The sequence below is a fragment of the Galendromus occidentalis genome, unplaced genomic scaffold (assembly GCF_000255335.2).
Source record: "Galendromus occidentalis unplaced genomic scaffold, Mocc_1.1 scf7180000075883, whole genome shotgun sequence".
NCBI lineage: Eukaryota > Metazoa > Arthropoda > Arachnida > Mesostigmata > Phytoseiidae > Galendromus > Galendromus occidentalis.
In genome coordinates, this window is record NW_003803873.1 from 157,085 (window position 1) to 176,019 (window position 18,935).

At 50.3% G+C, this 18,935-nt stretch overlaps 3 protein-coding genes across 3 annotated transcripts; 1 reads left to right on the forward strand and 2 right to left on the reverse strand.

Moving 5' to 3' along the window:
- Position 1: 1 nt before the first annotated feature.
- LOC100898338 (WD repeat-containing protein 43) lies at positions 2-3,070 on the reverse strand. The gene is made up of 11 exons (XM_003738320.2): positions 2,899-3,070; positions 2,553-2,642; positions 2,373-2,472; positions 2,103-2,271; positions 1,886-1,979; positions 1,619-1,757; positions 1,344-1,519; positions 1,065-1,174; positions 740-970; positions 378-572; positions 2-286 (listed from the first exon to the last, which is right to left on the reverse strand). Exons 1-11 carry the CDS (start codon positions 3,043-3,045, stop codon positions 76-78), a joined length of 1,662 nt encoding a protein of 553 aa, XP_003738368.2. The 5' UTR covers positions 3,046-3,070; the 3' UTR covers positions 2-75.
- Positions 3,071-7,651: 4,581 nt separating this feature from the next.
- Lis-1 (LisH and WD40 domain-containing Lis-1) lies at positions 7,652-13,139 on the forward strand. Its single transcript, XM_003738305.2, has 8 exons — positions 7,652-7,995; positions 9,628-9,781; positions 10,350-10,459; positions 10,567-10,756; positions 10,878-11,082; positions 11,216-11,421; positions 11,511-11,721; positions 11,860-13,139. The coding sequence occupies exons 1-8, from the start codon at positions 7,958-7,960 to the stop codon at positions 11,982-11,984; spliced, it is 1,239 nt and encodes a 412-aa protein (XP_003738353.1). The 5' UTR covers positions 7,652-7,957; the 3' UTR covers positions 11,985-13,139.
- A 1,490-nt stretch (positions 13,140-14,629) lies between these two features.
- On the reverse strand, positions 14,630-17,257 carry LOC100908858 (transmembrane emp24 domain-containing protein 1). The gene is made up of 3 exons (XM_003738308.2): positions 16,980-17,257; positions 15,844-16,110; positions 14,630-15,739 (listed from the first exon to the last, which is right to left on the reverse strand). Exons 1-3 carry the CDS (start codon positions 17,163-17,165, stop codon positions 15,512-15,514), a joined length of 681 nt encoding a protein of 226 aa, XP_003738356.1. The 5' UTR covers positions 17,166-17,257; the 3' UTR covers positions 14,630-15,511.
- Between the last annotated feature and the right edge of the window lie 1,678 nt (positions 17,258-18,935).

Genomic DNA, 18,935 nt, shown 5'->3' on the forward strand with positions numbered 1-18,935 from the left:
ACGCCCCGTCTTTATTAATCGGTGGCATTCACAGATTAGCAGACAAAGACTCTCTGTCAACGATTGCTGCGACAACTAACCGATTTTCATTGACTGAACTTCGTGATCGTCGTCGTCCTCGTTGCTCTCATCGAGCTCATCGAAATTGCCCTCATCCTCGTCCTCACCATCGTGGTCGGAAGATTCTCCACCTGATTGCGCTGCGTCGTCCCCTTCTACCGAGTGAGAGTCCGAGTCTTCCTCAATTATGCACACGTCCGCCTTCGGCAACGATTGCTCGGGAGATCTGGGGAATGACAATGACGCTTTCAGATTTTCTGCTTCATTCGAGGAGAGCTCATCGGAAATCAACCGAGTGTCGTACCGGTACCACTGACCTGTTTGAAGCTAAGAGGGTGTCGAGCCGAGATTTCACCTCCGATACTCGGTCCGCATTGATGAGTCGGCTCTTGAGGATATATTCTAGAGGTTGCAACATGTTCGGACACGATTCCAAGTATGACGTGTGGTGAACCAAGAGCGATTTCGTCCATCTCAGGATCGGAGCAACAAATCGAGGCCGACAGTGTAGTCTGCAAGGAAGGGACAATTGAGTACGTGTGTCGTATTACGGGAATCTCAAAAGTGCTTCGAATCGGTCGAGCAGTGCCCTCCATGGACCATTCGATCAACCTCTTACTAGTTGAAGATCTCATCACTTGACGGTTAGCCTCGGGAACTCAAGTGATAGACTCCTCACCTGTCCTGAATTTCTTTAACAAAGATCTGTATCGCATCCAATGGTAATCTTCGGACAGTGTTGTCGATGACCTCCGGATCGTTCCTGAAGATCACAGCGTTCAACATGGATTTATCCCCTGATTGCAACCCTTGCAACAAGAGATGCACCATGTTATCCGTCCGGGGGTTCACAACGGGTTGGTCTTCGAGCTCTTCGCCCTTTCCCGAATCTGAATGGCACTCCAGTAGCCTGAAATCATGGAGGAAGAGGACTGAATTCGCATCATTATCTCAGGATTCCGAAGAGAGCTCCCGAAGAGCCGTGAGCCCTTGCTTGGACCCACCTCTCCTCCAGCGAGACTTCATCTTTCTCCTCGAAACGTGGAGCTTTCCGCGCTGTTTTGTCCACGCGTTCGTTGAGCGGTCCGATAACTTTGGCGTTTGTCGATTTGTACTGGAAGACACGTAAGACTTGGGGATCAAGTTCCGTACTAATCTTGAGCCCGCTCCGGTGAGCATGTGCTTACTCCCTATGAAAGCTTCAGGGGCCATTTGCGACTCGCAGCCGCCCCCGAACGACTCCAAGGTCGGAAGGGGCTCGGGAAAATTTGACCGTTGCTCACCTGCGTGACAGGAACCCCATTTTGAGGCGTGGCGAATGCGGCTTTCTTTATCGTTCGAATGAAGATTTGATTTCGAGAGGGTATCGGAAGCGTTTCAATGCGGGGCCGGCTAGGTGGCCCATATACGACGATGACGCCCTTCTCAATGAGACGGGCTTCATGGATTTCCAGTACCTCTGACACACGCGCGGAAAAAACGATTTAGCACACTGAGTCGAATCGGCATGACGTCACTTCCAAACGATCGGAAATCATGATAATTCCTACGTCCTTACCGGCCTCGGGGCTCGCGAATTGTATCGTTGTCTTTTTCGAGGTGTCACGATCGTGCAGAATGCATTCGCCAGTTTGGGATACTGCCGCGATCCGTGAGCCCAGACTATGCACTGAAGCTATACTCGATGAACTCAGAACCTGTGATCAAGGCCTTAATTGTTAGTGTCCTTCCCTGGAGTATCCCAGCCTTCACAGTGTATGATGAATCATAGCTCATGAGGATACGACGCCCAAATCTGTCTGTCTTGGAATGGAAGCACACCAACCAGAGTATCTTCGCAGCAGAGTTTCTTGCTCCAAACCACCACATGGCGATCCGCACCGCTCAGCAGTTTGCCGTCATCCGCGGCCAGCAGGAACCTGGAGATAGACAGACATTCGAGTTCATCAGTCTCGTTGGGCTTAGGAACATTATTCGACTTCTTCCGGTACTCTTTCCAGAGGAGGGGTCACGGGATGCTTATGCCGTTTCTTCCAACTCACTTTACAGGGGACACGTGTTGTGTGACGACCGATTTGAGCAGCTGGCGGCTCTGTGCATGGAAAATCCTCAACTGGGAGATGGAAGCAGCCAAAACTCTCGTATTCCCCCGAAACAAGCACAATGAATACAGAGGATGTGCTTGCTCACTCTCTTCCCACCGTAGACGAGCTGAAATTCACAAATGGATCCGCTGAGCTTGTCGCGCAAACGTTCGCCCTTATCGCTCCGCGGATTTCCGAGCTACCTCTAATTTCAGAATCTTAACTTACTCTGCTCGGTGAGATGATACTCATGAATGGCTCCGTCCTGACCACAGGAGAGAACTCGTTCCTCCAGGACGACGACATCCTCGACGGCACCGGCATGCGTCTTTGAATTTCTAAAGTTAGCCATGTCTCTCTGATAATTCGCCTCAATTCGCTTGCCGGACCTATTCTCATCATGCTCACCTTTTTCAGAAATGTTTTGACCTTAGCCTCTAGAGCATCGAATATGATCACAGTACCGTCTTGTCCTCCGATGACGAGCAAGTTGTCGCCCTGTTATAGCGAAGTTATGGATTATTAGGACCTTCAGGATCGGCTCATGTCAGAGAACACCTGACACACACATGCGGAACATCTTTTTTCAACTGACGGAGAGACTGTCCCGTGTTCATGAAGGTGCGACGGACTCGCGGAAGGTATCCGGAGTGCTAGTCGACGAGGAGGCGGATCAAGGTCCCCGTAAAAAAAGACCCTGACTTTCTTAGACGGCCGTCGTTTCCTAGATAGATCAGCAGCGTTCCCGACCTACCTCCCATCGGACACAAGTTGCCGTGCACTGAAGATGACTTTCCGGAACGTACTCGCTTTTAACAGCAGCCGAAGCATTCTCATATATAACAATCCGACCCGAGTCCCAGACTTGAGCACTGAATTTCGCGCCCGTTCGAAAGCGCATTTTTGTTGATGAAACCCGGCAGGAGGCAGCCTACCGCTGCTCTCACGTGTAGTCAATGTTTGGCGTATGTCTCTGTGTGGGATCGCGCCGCCGGTGTTCAGCTTTCTCAAGCGGAGGATGGCGCGCGAAACTCAAAGTCTGAGTGAGCTTGATCAATATTTGAGACCGACTGATGAACGCTCCCCTTCCCCTTGTCCCATGGTTACCTTCCTCGATTCATAAGACAAGGACCTGCGGATTTTAAGTTCTTGCGTTTGGACTCGGGAGGCGGAAGGAATAATACCTTTTTTTCACAGCCAGTGACTCTCGAATCAGTAAGATTTCCCAAGGAGGGGACACATCCACCACTAGAGCCGACGAATCAGAAGCCCGACTCGCACATCCTTGACATTCCGGATGCTGACCGGCTCTAAGTTTCCCCGGACAGTCTCATTCGTTCTCGGCACACTTTGAGAAACTTTGGTATCCCGGGGCTCGTGGAGCAACCTCTCATGCGGTTCCCCGGGGATGGAATCCGCTCGCGAAGATATAGGTCTCCTGTCCCTTTCCGGGAGAGCTCCCTGGACTCCTCGGACATTACATCAAGCGACGTGTACGATATGAGAGCGTCATCGCGCTCCGGATAGGGGAACGCCCTCGCTGGGCCGAGGGAATCTTGGGCGTCCTCATGCTTTAAGATACCCTTTCGAGTGGAATATTTCGATCCGCAGAGCCGACCATTTATTACTATCAGCGATCCCCCATCGGATACACACAAAGTCCATCCGCATACCAAGCTGCGTGGTAATCCAAGACGATATGAATATGCGTCTGTGGTACCGGATACCGGTCGGCAAATTTATCTTGATGACGGTCCCGCTTCGAGTACAAATGAGCAATCTGTGCGAAAGTCCGGTCTGAGAGGCATTCGTTCTGTGAATGTTCTGACAGGAGCTCCTATCCGATAGTGTAGACATCGAAAAATGAATTGTGCGCTTCGTGTTGGATTAAGTTGAGGCATAATTTATCCAGACACTTACTATGGTGTGTCGATCGCCGATCCTTAATCCTGGAGTAGGCTTTGCACCACGGTCCCGCAATCACCTCCTCGACTCGGGATGGTCTCTGAATCAATGCGGAGCTCCTTCTGTTACGGAATGCAGCGAGGAATAGCGATCGGTTCCGGGAGCCTTTAGAACTTGAACCAGTCGAGATAGCGAAGTCCCGGGAGCGCCGAGAGTTGCACATTTCTCCCCAGCCTCTACGAGATGAAAACGATTCCGATCAATGGATCTGCAGAGCGTTGCGCGAGGAAGTATGGGAGAGGTCTCAATCTGAGCGAGGACTAGAGTCAGTCCAGTAGAACATCGGTGAGTGCGTCCCGAATGCTGTCTAGTGAGGCTATTCGAGCAGTCATCTTCACAGTTGAGTGGGTATGGATTGAAGGTCCCAATCGAGCTCCGTCCAGTGAATGAGGCGCCGATTGGAGATCTTCACGAATCTGTCACTGGGTGTTGTTTCCGAGATTCTTCTGCGGATATGAGGAGTCGAGAGCTCTAAATTAGTTCTGAATCTGTTCATTTTGTCGTGTTACAGGTGTCAGTCGAGCTCCGAATGAAGCAGCCCGAGCATCAGACGGGGAATGAGACTTGTCAGCTTGCTCCTGAGCCGTAGGAGTTTCTTCAGATAAACTGGTCCGGAGGCCGAGCAGAAAGGAAATCCGTCCCGGTTCATGGGGACCATGTCGCTGAGGGTCTCAAAGATCTCAATCTGCCTAAGGTTTCATCACAGATTCGCGGGACATAGAAATAACGAACTCTGCGACTGGCTGTCTCTTGAGGCTAGAAACTCTGAGTTCGGGAACTATCACCGTACGCTCACGCAGCCTATAGCGAATACACGCTTCGAAAAATCGGAGCGTGGCGGTCAATGGGGAAAGGACCTAGAATTCAGGAAACTTCCCTGTGATGATTGATGATACACCCCTCAGACGCATCGGGAACGCGCTAGGCACGGACTTCTGCCCCATGAGCATAGCCTTGCGTCCCTGTTGGAATTCGAGAATATTCGCCAAATATTTGCTCGGCCCCCCTGGGCCTACGCATGAGTTTCCTCAATCGTCGCGCCTCGAAGATGATCGGGATGGATCTCATAACCTGATGATTCACTCCCGAGAAAATCTCCCGGCGACACTACTGAAAGGCCCGGAGTGAGTACCCCCGATTCCCTCCGGATAGCCCGGGAAGGCCGACCTTATTTCAGAGAATCTACAGAGCTACGGTGAGCTGTCGTAATCTATATATATAAAATTGAATGTCCACTTTTCTGTCATGGTCGCCTATTCTTGGAAACTAAAGGTAGCTTAGTCTTGGAATTTGTCGTGACGAGGCACGTAGTACCTGGGAAGGTTTTAAGCCTATCAGATCCGAGAAGAACGGACCCTTTTTCCGTCATTCAGTCATTTCGTGTTTCAAATTGCCTCTTGGGGGAGCTTCGTTATTTTTCGTTTCGCGCTCTTTCGTTTAACATCGTTATTTTTTGATGACATTCCATGAATTCGATCGGAATCGGACTCCGGAATAATCTCTGATCTCGCTCCTTTGGGAAGACATTAGCTGTCGGTGCCGTAGGTGCTCTTAAGGTTTGTGATGAGTCCAGCTCAGTCGGGATATCCGATGTCTAAGCTGAGACTCTAACAGTTTCTTTCGTGTTCTCTCCGAAGCGTCGAGGGGCTTTCGACGGTGTTGTCGGCCTGGCTGCAGCTTGACAAAATATGGCACTCGCGAGCGCGTTTGACAGAGGATGAGGATCGTCGAAATGCGAAACTGGAAGTAGACCGTTTGCGGCATTCGAGGACACGAGTTAATGAAACGAATGAGCGAAGACCTGCGCGCTTGGATGGGGTCCAATCTCATACTCTCCAAATCCATTCCGAGGAAACGGAGGACGAACGGGTGGAAAGATTGTTGGCTGATAGAGCCCGGCATGTTCAGGTCAGGCGTAGCATACATAATGATTTGAACCTTGCGGCTTTTGAGTATGACCCTGGTATAGATTACAGCAAGCATCGTGGTGTGAATATAGGAAGAATGGATCAGGTATGTTATTTCTGCCGAGCACTCAAATTTGCTAAAGAGACCCCAGGCATGTGCTGTGCGGGAGGAAAAGTCAAGTTGCCTGAATTGTGTCCGCCGCCTGAGCCCTTAGCGACATTAATATCTGGGAGCACGAATCAGTCAAGACATTTTTTGAAAAACATTCGAAAGTATAACTCATGTTTCCAAATGACATCATCCGGAGCGACGGAAATCATCCGAGACAATTATATGCCCACCTTCCAAGTGCAAGGTCAGGTATATCATCGCGCTGGGTCTCTTTGCCGCTACCGGGGGCTGATCACCAATTCCTTCAGATTTATTTCATGGACGACACAAACGAGCAAATCGATCAGAGGCGTCGTTTCAACAGTGGAACAATCCGTGAGATTGTTGCAGATTTACAGGACATGCTGCGTCGGCACAACGAATTAGTACGAGTGTTCAGATCTTCTCTTGAGCTCATGCCGACAGATGACTATGTGGTTGTTATCAAAAAAATGTTAAATTGTTCTTTCTTGGTGAATTTTTATCAAGTGGTGAACAGGGGCGCGGCACAGCGCGCGGGTCGCGCTGTGCATATCCATTATGAACCGACGATTGAATCAACTCGGATTGTTCGCAACTGATAGATCAGGGAATAGAATTTCTGATCCTGATATTGACCGCGGAAGGAACTACAATGCTCAGGATTTAGCCTTATTCGTGGAAACAATTCTCCCGAAATTGTTACCGGAACAACGTGATGTTCACGATACGCTCGAGGAAGCAATTAGGATGCGTGAAGGAAGGTTCTATTTTCTAGATGCACAAGGGGGACAGAAGAAACCTCCTTTTCATCGCTTCGCTTGGCGAGAATTCGATCTCAGGGTAGGCTTGCACTAGCAATGGCTTCATCTGGTATAGCGTAAAAAAGCTATACGTATTTAATCGTTTAGAATAGGTCATATGAAGACTAGGTCCCTGTTCCGACGCTTTTTTTTATCGTTGTCATTTGTGAGGGATTCTTTGACCTATGTAGTCTGTTCTTATAAATTGTTCCTTCTTGGTGAATTTTTATCAAGTGGTGCACAGGGGCGCGGCACAGCGCGCGGGTCGCGCTGTGCCGCACTGTAATCCATCATAAGCGCGACGCGAGTTCCGACTGCGATGGGAACCGAGAATCTTTCGCCTCTCCACGACAAAGATCATCGACATCATCTACCTCACTGTTATGGGTCGAGTAGTCGGTCTGCAACCCAAGTTCACTCCGTCTGGCAATTGGGATGATTATGTCCCGTTCCCCAGCGGTCCTCCCTTCCCTCGTCCAGGAACATAACTCTAAGACACGGCTCTGAGCGTACAAGTAGGGAAGTCGAGCTCGCGTTGCTCAAGTCCAAAGTTTCCTCACTGAGCGACGGCATCGAACGAGCGAGCAGACGACCATTAGGCATCGCCCCTGTTTCTTGTATGAGAACTGCCGTGGTGTTGCGGTTGCTGCTGCTGGTGGTAGTGGTGGCTGTTGGTGCGGCGGTGTCCTCCTCCAACAACCAGTTGTCGTAGTCGTAGTCGTCGTTCGATCGAGACGTGTAGTTTGTCGAGACCCGAGCTGTTCGTTCTGTCTGCCCGCGGTGCCGAATCGAATCCCTCTGGCAGACACAGGCACGGCCGACTGAGGTTCAGGTGTTTCGGCACTCGATCTCGGCCATTCTTGGCCTGTTGTCTTTACAGCAATAGCGGCGGCGATTTTGTGGTCGCTAGTTGAACTGTGAGTGGTGAGAAGTGTAGCAGAAGTGGGTGGCTGTGTTCAGCAATAAACATAGAGGAACTGTTCCACGAAGATTTGCTGCCAAGTCGGCATGAAAATGGTCCTCTCACCGAAGTCCCGTGAGGAACTGTAAGTTTCTTGAAAGCGGTTTCCTGAACCGCGATTGCCATTTTTTTTGTTCTCTCTCTCTCGACATGAAGTTGACAGCACTTGCTGCGGTGAGCGGTCAGTGTTGTATAAAAGATTTCGCTCTGTTCTCGACGATTGGGGGCTTGTTATTGCCGCTCGTTCAGCGCTTTTCCGTCGCTGAAAACGCCTATCCTTCTTTAAGGAGAAGGGAGCAATCCATTAGTTCCACGAGAGCATTTTCCGGATTCCGACTCGAACACTCCCGGGCCGCGAATTCCGAGCCAAGCCCACTCTCGACGATCTCCAGAGAGCGAATCCGATCCCGACGACTGTCAATATGTTGCCTCCCCTTAACAGAGGAGCAGCCCTTAATGGGGAAGGCCGGGAGCCGGTGGCTCACTTGTCATAATAAACGTCCGCTGTGGGATGAGGACTCGCCGTCGGAGACTCGAGCTCGAAACTATTTCCACGAAACCTGGCGAATGCAATGCATGAGCAAACGTCATCTCGACCCTTCATTAGAATTTCGAGACTTGGTAAGGATGCGACCGCTAATCCGAGACGGTTATCACCCAACTCGGTAGGTCGAGAGCGGGCGATTCCCGGACCTTTTGCTGTCATCGTTCATGGGGCATCTGTCCTCGATGATTCCATGATCACTGGCACTCGTCGCTCGCATTGCGATCCCCTCCCTGGGGACCCGCGTTCGAGGATGGACTTTACTTCTGCTGTCTCGGAGTAAGTCGCCTCCCGTCCTCTTGGTGGATGCTATGAAAACAATCGTGTTCACAGAGAACCGCAGGCCTCGGTCGGCGGTTCGTTTTCTCTACCGTGGCGTATCGATGGCAGGTGGTGTTTGAGCTCTCGTCCGTTGACATTCGGCGCCACCGTGACTGTGGATGGGACCCTTCTCAGTGTTGAAGAATCATCGTCGGTTTCGTAACGCACCACGGATCAAAGGGTGGACGTAGGTACCTGGCGTACGCATGAGTCACGCGTCAGCCCATTCAGGAACACGGAACGCGCTTGTAACACCGTAATGAAAATATCTGCGGTACAGATAATTCCGCGAGTCGGTATCAGAACGATCAGCTCCGGCCGCGAGGTCAGTGAAGAATGATTTACCAATTGTTCCGTGGGAGGATGAGAGCTTGACTATTACGAGCTTCGTGAAGCGAGTTTTTCGACCACTCTTGTGGGCGACGGATGTTAACTTGAAAACAGATAAGAAACCCGATGCGGACTTTTTCCGTGTTAAGCGGCTCTTATTCGAGCCACTACCTCCGTGTTCGCGGGCGAAGTCAGTCGTCCAGCGCTTCTGGCCGAAGGAACTTCAGAAGTTGTCTGTGAAGGCCCGAGTGGAAGCGTGATGACTCATCGGAAGACTGACATCATGCCATACTTGTCTGCGTGCCGGTTTGCTTGACTGGCCGACTATTCGTCTTCGGGACGGCATTCGTCGGAAGGATTATGAACTCGATCTTTGACGGCCGACATTCGTGGTCAACGAATTCCCGTCGAATATTTCCGGAGACCAAAAGTTTGGGATAATTCACGCCGCTCACCGGGTGGAAGTACCAACGTATGTACCTACGGAGTCTCTCGATACTGAACGATGGATTCCTCTTCCAGGCACAAGGCAATTGCTGACTACCTCAGCAGTCAGGGCTTCATGTCGGCGCTCGAGTCTTTCAAAAGAGAAGCGAATCTTACTCAAGAGCAGGATAAAACCGCAGCGGGTCTTCTAGAAAAGAAATGGACCTCGGTCGTGCGAATGCAGAAAAAGGTGAGAAAAATCATATGATCGAATTTCGAGATAGCGAGAGATTGACGGTGTGGCCACAGAGGCGTCTCGGTAAGAAATGGGGGAGGGGACTCCAAGCTTGCACCTTGGAGAAAGGATTGAGATGAGTGACGGGCGAGATATCTTATTTTTCCATCAGAGCAGGAAGACAAAGGGTGGTGATCTAGATTTGATGAAATTTATCATGATGGTTTCACTAGAAGCTTTCTGATCTCAAGAGATGAAGGGCAGGGTTCGGGAGCCGACAAGCTGGGGCTCACGGAACGATTTCTCCACGTTGTTGAGTCGTCTCACGATGAAGAACTCGCGGTCTGAATCTCTCGTGATCTCGATGGGCTTGTAGTTGTCTCCGTTCATTAGTTCTACATAGTCTCTTCATGCATCATCACGATCGTCACCGACAGCCCACATACTTCCGTCGCGATGCTGCTGGAAAACTCAGTCAATGAGACACTTGCTCGCTCCCCCTCTCCATCCACTGTCATATCGCCGAGATATGACTGACACCTGTCTGTCGTAAGATCTGAATGAAACTTCTGCTCCCTGACAGGTGTTCGAATTAGAATCGAAAATCGCCGCCCAAGAAAAAGAATACATCAGTGGAGCCCCAACGCGGGACAAACGGTTGCCGTCAGAATGGATTCCCCGACCACCCGAAAGGTGAGCCATTAGCTGACGATGACTGTACTCTCGGCTGACGGACCTGGTTCTGTTCCAAAATCCTTTATGAAAGCCGGAAGATGACTTTCGTGTCCGTCCGTCCCCAGGTATTGTTTGTCGGGACATCGAGGACCAATCACATCCGTCATCTTCCATCCAACTTATTCTATGGTGGTGTCAACTTCGGAAGACGCTACAATCAAGCTGTGGGATTACGAGAGCGGAGACTTTGAGAAAACGCTCAAGGGTCACACCGACGTCGTCCAGGATTTAGCCCTAGATCCTAATGGCGGGAAGGTATTGTTCGGATCTTTTGATCTGCTTGGACAATGATGTCGTCGCGCATATAGCCAACTCTGCAAAATGCCGATGTGGATTACTCTTTGCTAACCTATTCGTTATTCCTGCGAAATCACAGCTGTTGGCGTCGTGCTCAGCGGATATGACGATAAAGCTGTGGGACTTCGAGAGCTACGAATGCGTTCGTACAATGCGCGGTCATGACCACAACGTCAGCTCCGTGGCCTTCTTGCCTTCGGGGGACCATCTAGTGTCCTGTTCTAGGGATAAAACAATTAAAGTATGGGAGGTGGCAAGCGGTTATTGTGTAAAAACACTTACCGGTGAGTCTCCGGCGAACACGTAGTGCCTGGCCGCAGGGGGTTACATAGGACGAAGCATCGAAGGGGCGAATTAATATAGACAATATTCCCTTTCCCTCATTTCCATTGAAAAAATTGATACGTGATCCCACAGGTCATCGGGAATGGGTTCGTCGGATCTCGTGCCACAGCGACGGCTTACTGCTGGCGTCGTGCTCTCAGGATCATTCGATCCGGATCTGGGCCCTCGAAGCCAAGGAATGCCGCCAAGAGATGCGTGAACACGAGAACACGGTCGAATGCATAGCTTGGGCTCCGGAATCTGCCGCCGAGGCCATAAATCAAGCTGCCGCTCCAGACGTAAGCCATATACGCAGACTTTCATCTCGAGTGTCCGAAAATAGCCACCGAATCTCGATCTGATTGAACATGATTGGTCGGTATTCCAGAACGCTTCTGACAAGAAACGGCAGGGACCGTTCCTCGCGTCTGGGAGTCGGGACAAATCTATAAAAATTTGGGACGCCTCTACCGGTCAGTGTCTGCTCACCCTAACAGGGCACGATAACTGGGTGCGGGATCTCAAATTCCACCCAGGTGGAAAGTACCTCCTCAGTGCATCCGATGACAAAACTGTAAAAGTTTGGGATCTTAAATCTCGTAAGTGTTTTCTGCAGTCACGCTTATTTCCGAAGATCCACGGGGTGACTCGTGGCCCACATAATGATACCCAACCTATGCTTCTTTAAGAGTATTGGGATAACCGGAATACTCTATACATTATCGCGCCTTCCTCAGGTCGTTGCTGCAAGACGTTGGACGCTCATGATCACTTCTGCACTACCATGGATTTCCATCCTACGGCACCGTACTGTGTCACGGGAAGTGTCGACGAAAAAGTCAAAATTTGGGAGTGCCGTTGAAGTTAAAGACTTCGTCAGAGAAGGAGTTCAAGCTCTTCTGTCATCTTCTCCTCCCTTTCAATCTACCGTATCCGGACAAGTGTGTTCCCATTCGTCCAGTCAATAACATTCTCACCAAATGCTGCAACGTTCAACGGCGTAGCGTCCTCTCCGCGGACTCCGTTGACTCTTCACAGAAGCAGGGGAAAGAACATCTTAACATAAATCTCGACTCCGTCGAAATTCGGATTATACCGCCTGCGAGCATCGATCAGTCGAACGATCCCGGATACCGTTCCAAATGTTGAGAACATGTGAGCGAATCCCACCCGGTGCTCTGATATTACAGAGGAGGGGAACAAGGCGATTGCCGCGCGATCCACCGAGATCGAATCGCTTCTCGAATGTCAACTCTTCGTCGCGATGTCCCCCTCTCAAGATTCCTTGCGGGAACGATCGAAGTACAGATTATATGGACTAATTTTTAGAACCGCTGTGATGTGTGAGGAGTAGGGAACAGTGATACCAAGCAAGATGAATAACGCCTTAAATGGCGAAGACTCCATTAAGTAAGAATACACGGGAGCACACGACACCGATCCGTGGCACATGGGAGATCGATTCTAAATGGGAGCGAAACAAGAACGATTATGAGAGAAACTTCGTGTTTTACGCACAGCAGGTTGTGTTGCCGACCCGGATGGTTGAGGTTGGCCAGGCGGAGACGGGGTGTGAAGTTGAGCACGAGCGAGACGCTAGAGAAGAGTTGGAGGGGAAAAACTCAATACAGAGGAGGAGAGATAATCCAAATGAGCGATCGAACGGAGAAGAGCGTGCAAGCTACATAGGAAGACCCATAAAGGAACGCGAAGGTCAGATGTCCACAGGGGTTGGGTCTGGGAGAGTAGAAGACATTTTCACACAGGGAATTCGAGCTGATGTTCACGGCGAGCCATTCGCAATCTGAGCTATTTCCATCGGTCTGCATCCTGTTTTCGGGAACGAAATTTCCCGCGGCCTGACGACCGGAGCTAGTGGCTGTAATCAAAGTGTTTTGGTCCGTTCGTGAGGAACTATCGATCAAAGAGTCAGGGGTCTCGTTTTTGGTTGAAATAAAAAAATCCGAATATTATGCACAAAACCTATCATGCTCGCGCTGGGCGGCAAAAGGTACGTTCTGGTCCCCTGAAAGGCTTCGTGATATTTCTTCACACATCCTTACCCTCGTCCCTCAGCTCTCATCCGGGCCATCCAAGGAACAAGGAAGGAGTGAAGTTCCGCGCCTCTGACGATTTTTGACGTAGCGGGGTCTTCCCCACCCGCGGTCGCCCCGGAAGCCGAGCATACTCCGGTCGTTGGTGTCAATATTAGCTTTAAGCGTCGTCAATCGACACATAGAACGGTTAGCCTTCCAAGTTAGAGCATCCTCATGTCACGTTTCCCGACACAAGCCGAGGAAGGAGTGCGAGACGATTCGACCGCTCGTCGCAGACATTCTCGAGGATTTCCTCGATTCGCTCGTCTCCGACGCATTACAACAACCGATTTTTCTTTGAGAACCGAGCCCGTGTGAGGACGTCAACGGAGCAACGTCCCGATTGCTGACACGTCGCCCGGCTAACTCACGAACCCACGTGATCACCCAAAAAATCACCGGAACACACATATAGATAGGTACACGGGGAAGATTACACGAGTAAGCGAAGAGATTGGAGTGTTTACGAACGCTGAATCCGAACAGGGAGAGTGCACTAATTCGCGGACTTTCTGCGGGTCGGCTTCAATCACCGTGTATTCCACTTTTAGAGGAGTTTTTCGGAGGAGAGGGAAGAGACGAGATATGAGATATTTAATGAACAGAGAGTATTTCACCAAAAGAGAGAGAAAAAGGTTTTCACAGAGGCTGGTGACGGATGGAAGATCGATGACAACGATACAATAGTTTCTGGTTGTACATGAGCCTATAAATATAGAAAATCCGTGGATCAAACTTTTAACTCGTCTTAATTCTTATCATGCGTTTCCTCGAACTTCTCTGCATGGGGTGCTGATCCCTACCATAGGTCGCAGGTCGCTCTCGATGTGGAATATAAGAAATTCTGCTTGTCTGCCTGGAGCAAGACACACCACCATGGGCCCGAATCACCTGCTTGGTCATCGATCGAGAAGATGGTGGCGGATAATAATGGATATTGCTCTCACTCAGTACTCGACACGCTCCGGAACGCGTCGTGCTGCTCGGGAACCTTCGGCGGAAGTTACTCTCGCAGAGGAAACTAGGGTGACTTCCCCGCATTCTGCGCTCGTTGCTCCGACTCGAGTACAACATGCTGGCGATCCAAGGTTCGCGCTGCCGTTTTTGTGCGGAGGAGAAGGTTAGGCAGGGCTGTGTTGGCTGTGGAAACTTCGTCAGCCTCGATTTTTCTGCGAATCTCTGCAACACTCTCTTGCTAGAAAACTAACGCGAGAATACACCTTGCCCTAGGAATCTAGGGATGGACCTCACACATTTATTCTGTTGCGACCGAAATCCCACAGCAGCGCGGTCAGCTCTTCGACGACGCTTCATAGAATTCGCGCAGTTTTCCAATGAGCCCGGTCGTGTGAGATCCCGCTCATCGGCTGTCACAAGTGTCTCGGATTAAGGAGAAATTATACGGAAATAACTCAATTTATTCATCGCAATCTCTGACTTACACTCATACATACATTCATGCCAGTCACCACGGGTTCGAGGCGAACACATCACGTCCATCTGGTCGCCCCGCTCATCACAGAAAACTCTGATGAGAATCTTTGTCGCCACCAGGGGCGATTAGCAAAGAAATTACACTACCTACTTCGACTCAGCAACGCAATTCTGTTTGGGGGGAATAAACTGGCTGATAGCAAGAAGTATGATCAACCTCGGCTCCGCGGCAAACTTTGATTGAGCAAACATAAGCGGCGGAATCACCCAGTTCGTCATTTGTGTATTGATGCTCATCATCATCGAGGTTGAAACAAAAAAGGAACGCGTTGAGAGCCCTGGAGAGCGCAACTTGTCCATCGATAAGTCCATTCCAGGTATGATTGACATAATCGCAGTGCATGGGAAAACTTTTTCAGCCTCCCAATTATGTGCTTTTGGCATGGCGATTGAAAAATCTCTACGAATCCAATAGATCATCAACTAAATCAGTAGAACATCCTCACGGGAGCAGGTTTCTTCAATTAGAAAGGAAGGCACTTTCGTGGCTCCTCCGATTATATATTCCTTCTTCGACCTCTTCTTCCTTAAACACGCGCTTCCCCAGGACTAAACCTCTAGGAGTTCGCCTCGGGAACTCATTCAAGTCGCAGTCTTTCGCACAACCTGCGCGTCTCGCACCCCTTCACCTCGAAGCCGTTCAGTCTCTAAAATCACCGACTTCGATCCATCGTCGAAGATGGGATTGCCGCGATGAGTGCCAACGCGGCATTTCATCCTGCCGACATGACGTCACTTTTCCTCGCCAGGATGAGCAACGCCTGTATCGCATGTTTATCGGATACCATGGTTAATATCCTCAGATCCTCGTTTTTCCACCGCTTTTCGGATCGCTGAAGAAGTTCCGGATGAAGTAAACTTGTGCGGCCGTAACTAAAATTATAACACTGCATTGCAATAACGACCAATACAGAACCCATGAATTGTTCCCTTTCAGGAGGTACCAATCGACCACTAGAGTGTTCTTCGTGTGTTCTTGGTATTTGGAGATGTCGTTCAAATTCGATTCGAGTTTTTCGATGGTCGTCTGCAAAAAAAAACGGGGAGTCATACCGCTGTAGGCTCAACAGAATGGGCTCATGCAGAGGAAGCTCGGTTTTCCGACCGGAAAGAAATCAAATGGTCACCCACCGTGAAATTGCTGACGGCGAGACCGTGTTGCTCGATTTCGGCGATGTATTGATTCCAGTTTTCCTTTATGAAGGAGTTGAAATAGATCGAGACGAGCTTCTCGGCGAAATGTGAAAGACTGTTGTCTATGCATAGTGTGTAGTGGCCCGTGATCGGCGCTTCTTGCTCCTCGAAATCCGCAGACGTTTTCCACTCGTAGGGCAGTAGAACATGACCGGACGGACCCGTGACAGAAAAGGCAGCGTGGCCATCTCCGCCCCGTATAACCTGCGGAAGAGATATTCAATTGTCGGCCCGAATGCTTCAGCCGGAGCTCTTCCGAATAAAACTATGTAAATAGGAAGCCCATCTCGGTCATCGTCGTCGATCTCTGATAATTGCGCTAAAACGTCGAATCACGTGGCTTCTGGGAACAGAGGCTAGTCCTCACGGACAGTACTAGGTATGAGCGTTGGGTGGTCAGAGAACTCAGAGCGCGCCTGAAACACGAGAAGTATATAGCATCCAACCGATTCGGGTCGCCGTCGCTCCGTAAGCCTCCGAGATCGTCGAAGAGACCAACTCAGCGTCAAAAACTGGGCACCGATATTTTCTCCGGACGAAAATTTCGTTCTCGAATTCGCCACCGCGACAAGAATTCTCTGATCTGTTGGAGCTCCAAAATTAAACATGAACGAGGAACGGTGGTGAATGATGAATATTTGAGATCGCGAATTCCCGAGAGAGCGAGAAATGATCAGGTCGACGTGAGCTCAGTCAAGACTCGCCGACGGAAAGAAACATAGCGGGAACCGCAACCACGGTAGGCCGATGAGCCCCGGTTCTCGGCTCTGCCGCGTTTTGACCCATTTTCCCTGAGGAGAACATTCTCCTGCTGGGCGAATCCACGCGGGGTATGTCAAGACATTGATGCTGGGATTGATTGTAAAACAATTATGGATGTTCTCGGCAAATCGTGTCAGTTTGAAATCTTCCGGGAGCTCAAGATGCAAAGCAGCAGCTGTCACCTGCTCGAGCAGTGCACCATGGAGCGCAACAGGTTTTCCGCGGGGAAGTCACATGAGATCGCTTCGGAGTCTATTGGTGGGGAGGAAAGGAAAATTCCCCAACCCAAGCTACGGGGAAATACCACTCACTTGGAAGGAAACGTAGACCGAGGCGTTTTGCTCAACATATTGATAGAAACACTCCTCCTTGCCGGCGTCTACGTGTAACTTGAACTCGTAGCTGACTCCGAGACTCTCCGACGATAGATGAGTCTCTGCGTCGCTCTCCACAAAGAGCGCTAATAGAGCCGCGGCTAGTACCGCTGACCTGTACATGCCGAACTTACGGCGACGTCAACCTGTGACGCCAAGTACGCGACGAAGGTCCCAGCCGGTTACGGACTCGCTGGCTGCAGCGACACACACACACACTCACACACAATAACAAACCGTGGATGGTCGTCCCCGTCGCTCGCTCGCTCGTCTTCTTGTTCGCTGACGGCACACGGCGGCCGAAGGAGCCGGCTTGTACGATGCATCTAGTCGGGGGTCGGATGGCGGCAAGCGCGGTGCATCTCGTAGGGCTGCAAGCCGTCGGTAAATTCAAGTTCAGGGTGCCTATTCGTCACCTTCATGACAATCGGGGAACATGGCATGACATCACAAGTCAGTATAGAGCACCACGGGCGGGATTCTTGGAGTCTATAATCCCGGTGAACGTTGGGAAAGTACCTTTTCGCATAAAGAAACTGCGCGGTTTCGATCATCAGCAAGAATAAATTTCAAACAGTGGTCTGTACCTCCCCGGATTCCTCGGATGCGACCGTGACCGGGCTGGGACGACCTGCAGAATCGATTGCGTCGGAAACGATTAGGCCTGGAAACCGTCCTTGCTTACTCAGGCATAACAGTACTCACCGTGTGTTTTCAAGCGAGGGCATAAAACGTGTTCAAGGTAATAATCAATGAGAAGGAGATCATCTTCCCCAGAGCCGTTCGGGGGTCGTCCTCGCAAATATCAGAGCCCGAAATGGGATATTCCACTGGTGAGACAATCTCATCTCCATTCTCGCTGAATTCAGCCCCGAGCATCTTCTTGATCATTCCAGGGAGGTGATCTTCGGCCCTCTCACAAGGAGCAATGTTGTCCTCGTCGTCTCTCAATAATACTACTCCTTCGCAACATCAATATAGATTTCGCTTCCCGGAAGCCTGCAAGGATCTCCTCAGCCTGCTCAGGAGCTTTTCTTTTGGCATTTCTAAGCATTCTGCTCCGCGACCTCTTACCGCGCTTTCAAGTATTACCAAGTTCTGCTTACCGGAGTTCATCGGTGGGTCTCCTCTCTCCTCTGGAGTTTCGCCTCTCCGAGAATCGACTCAAATGCGCGTTCATATCTTCTCCTATGACGATGATGTCTCCAACCATGATGATATTTGATTTTTCAGCTTTTCTCTTCCGGATAAGCTCGCCGTTTTTTTTGAACAGTTCTATATCCCCATTGACACTCCCGTGTGCTACATTACGCTGATTATGTTTAAGATCTCATCGTGGTATTCCAACTCCCGCCTTGGCATGTTCCCTGTGGCTCTCTTTTTATCTGAGCCCACATATCTGTTCTTTAATTTTTGAGGGTTTCCATTCATCACCCAAGTTTCCTTCATCAGTCGGATCGCACTATCCTGCTCGGGGAAAGCCGATGTAACTCTTTTGTGCCGCTTATCTTAGGTCCTCCTTCCCGCAAGCTTGGAAACACCAATATTTAGGGGTACTCTCGCGTTGAATTGATTCAATTTTCCCCCCTTCTCCGCTTCCCCTCCGACCCCTTTTGTGTCTTCGGCATTAGAGAGTACACTTACACTTCTATGGATGACTGCGCTTTGAGGAATTATTTGGGCTAGAATTGCTAAATAATTTGAGGGAAGGAATTCAGACGCGTGGGCGCCTTTGGAGTGTTATTCCCTTGTTTCCTCCGAAGCGAGGGATGCCCGAAGAAAACTCAGATACCTCGAGAGAGTCGGATAAATGTCAGAGAATGGGTAACCGGGAGCGATCTTGAGAAGGAGGGAGCTCACTCGGATGAAAATCGAAGCGTACCAGGAAATTGA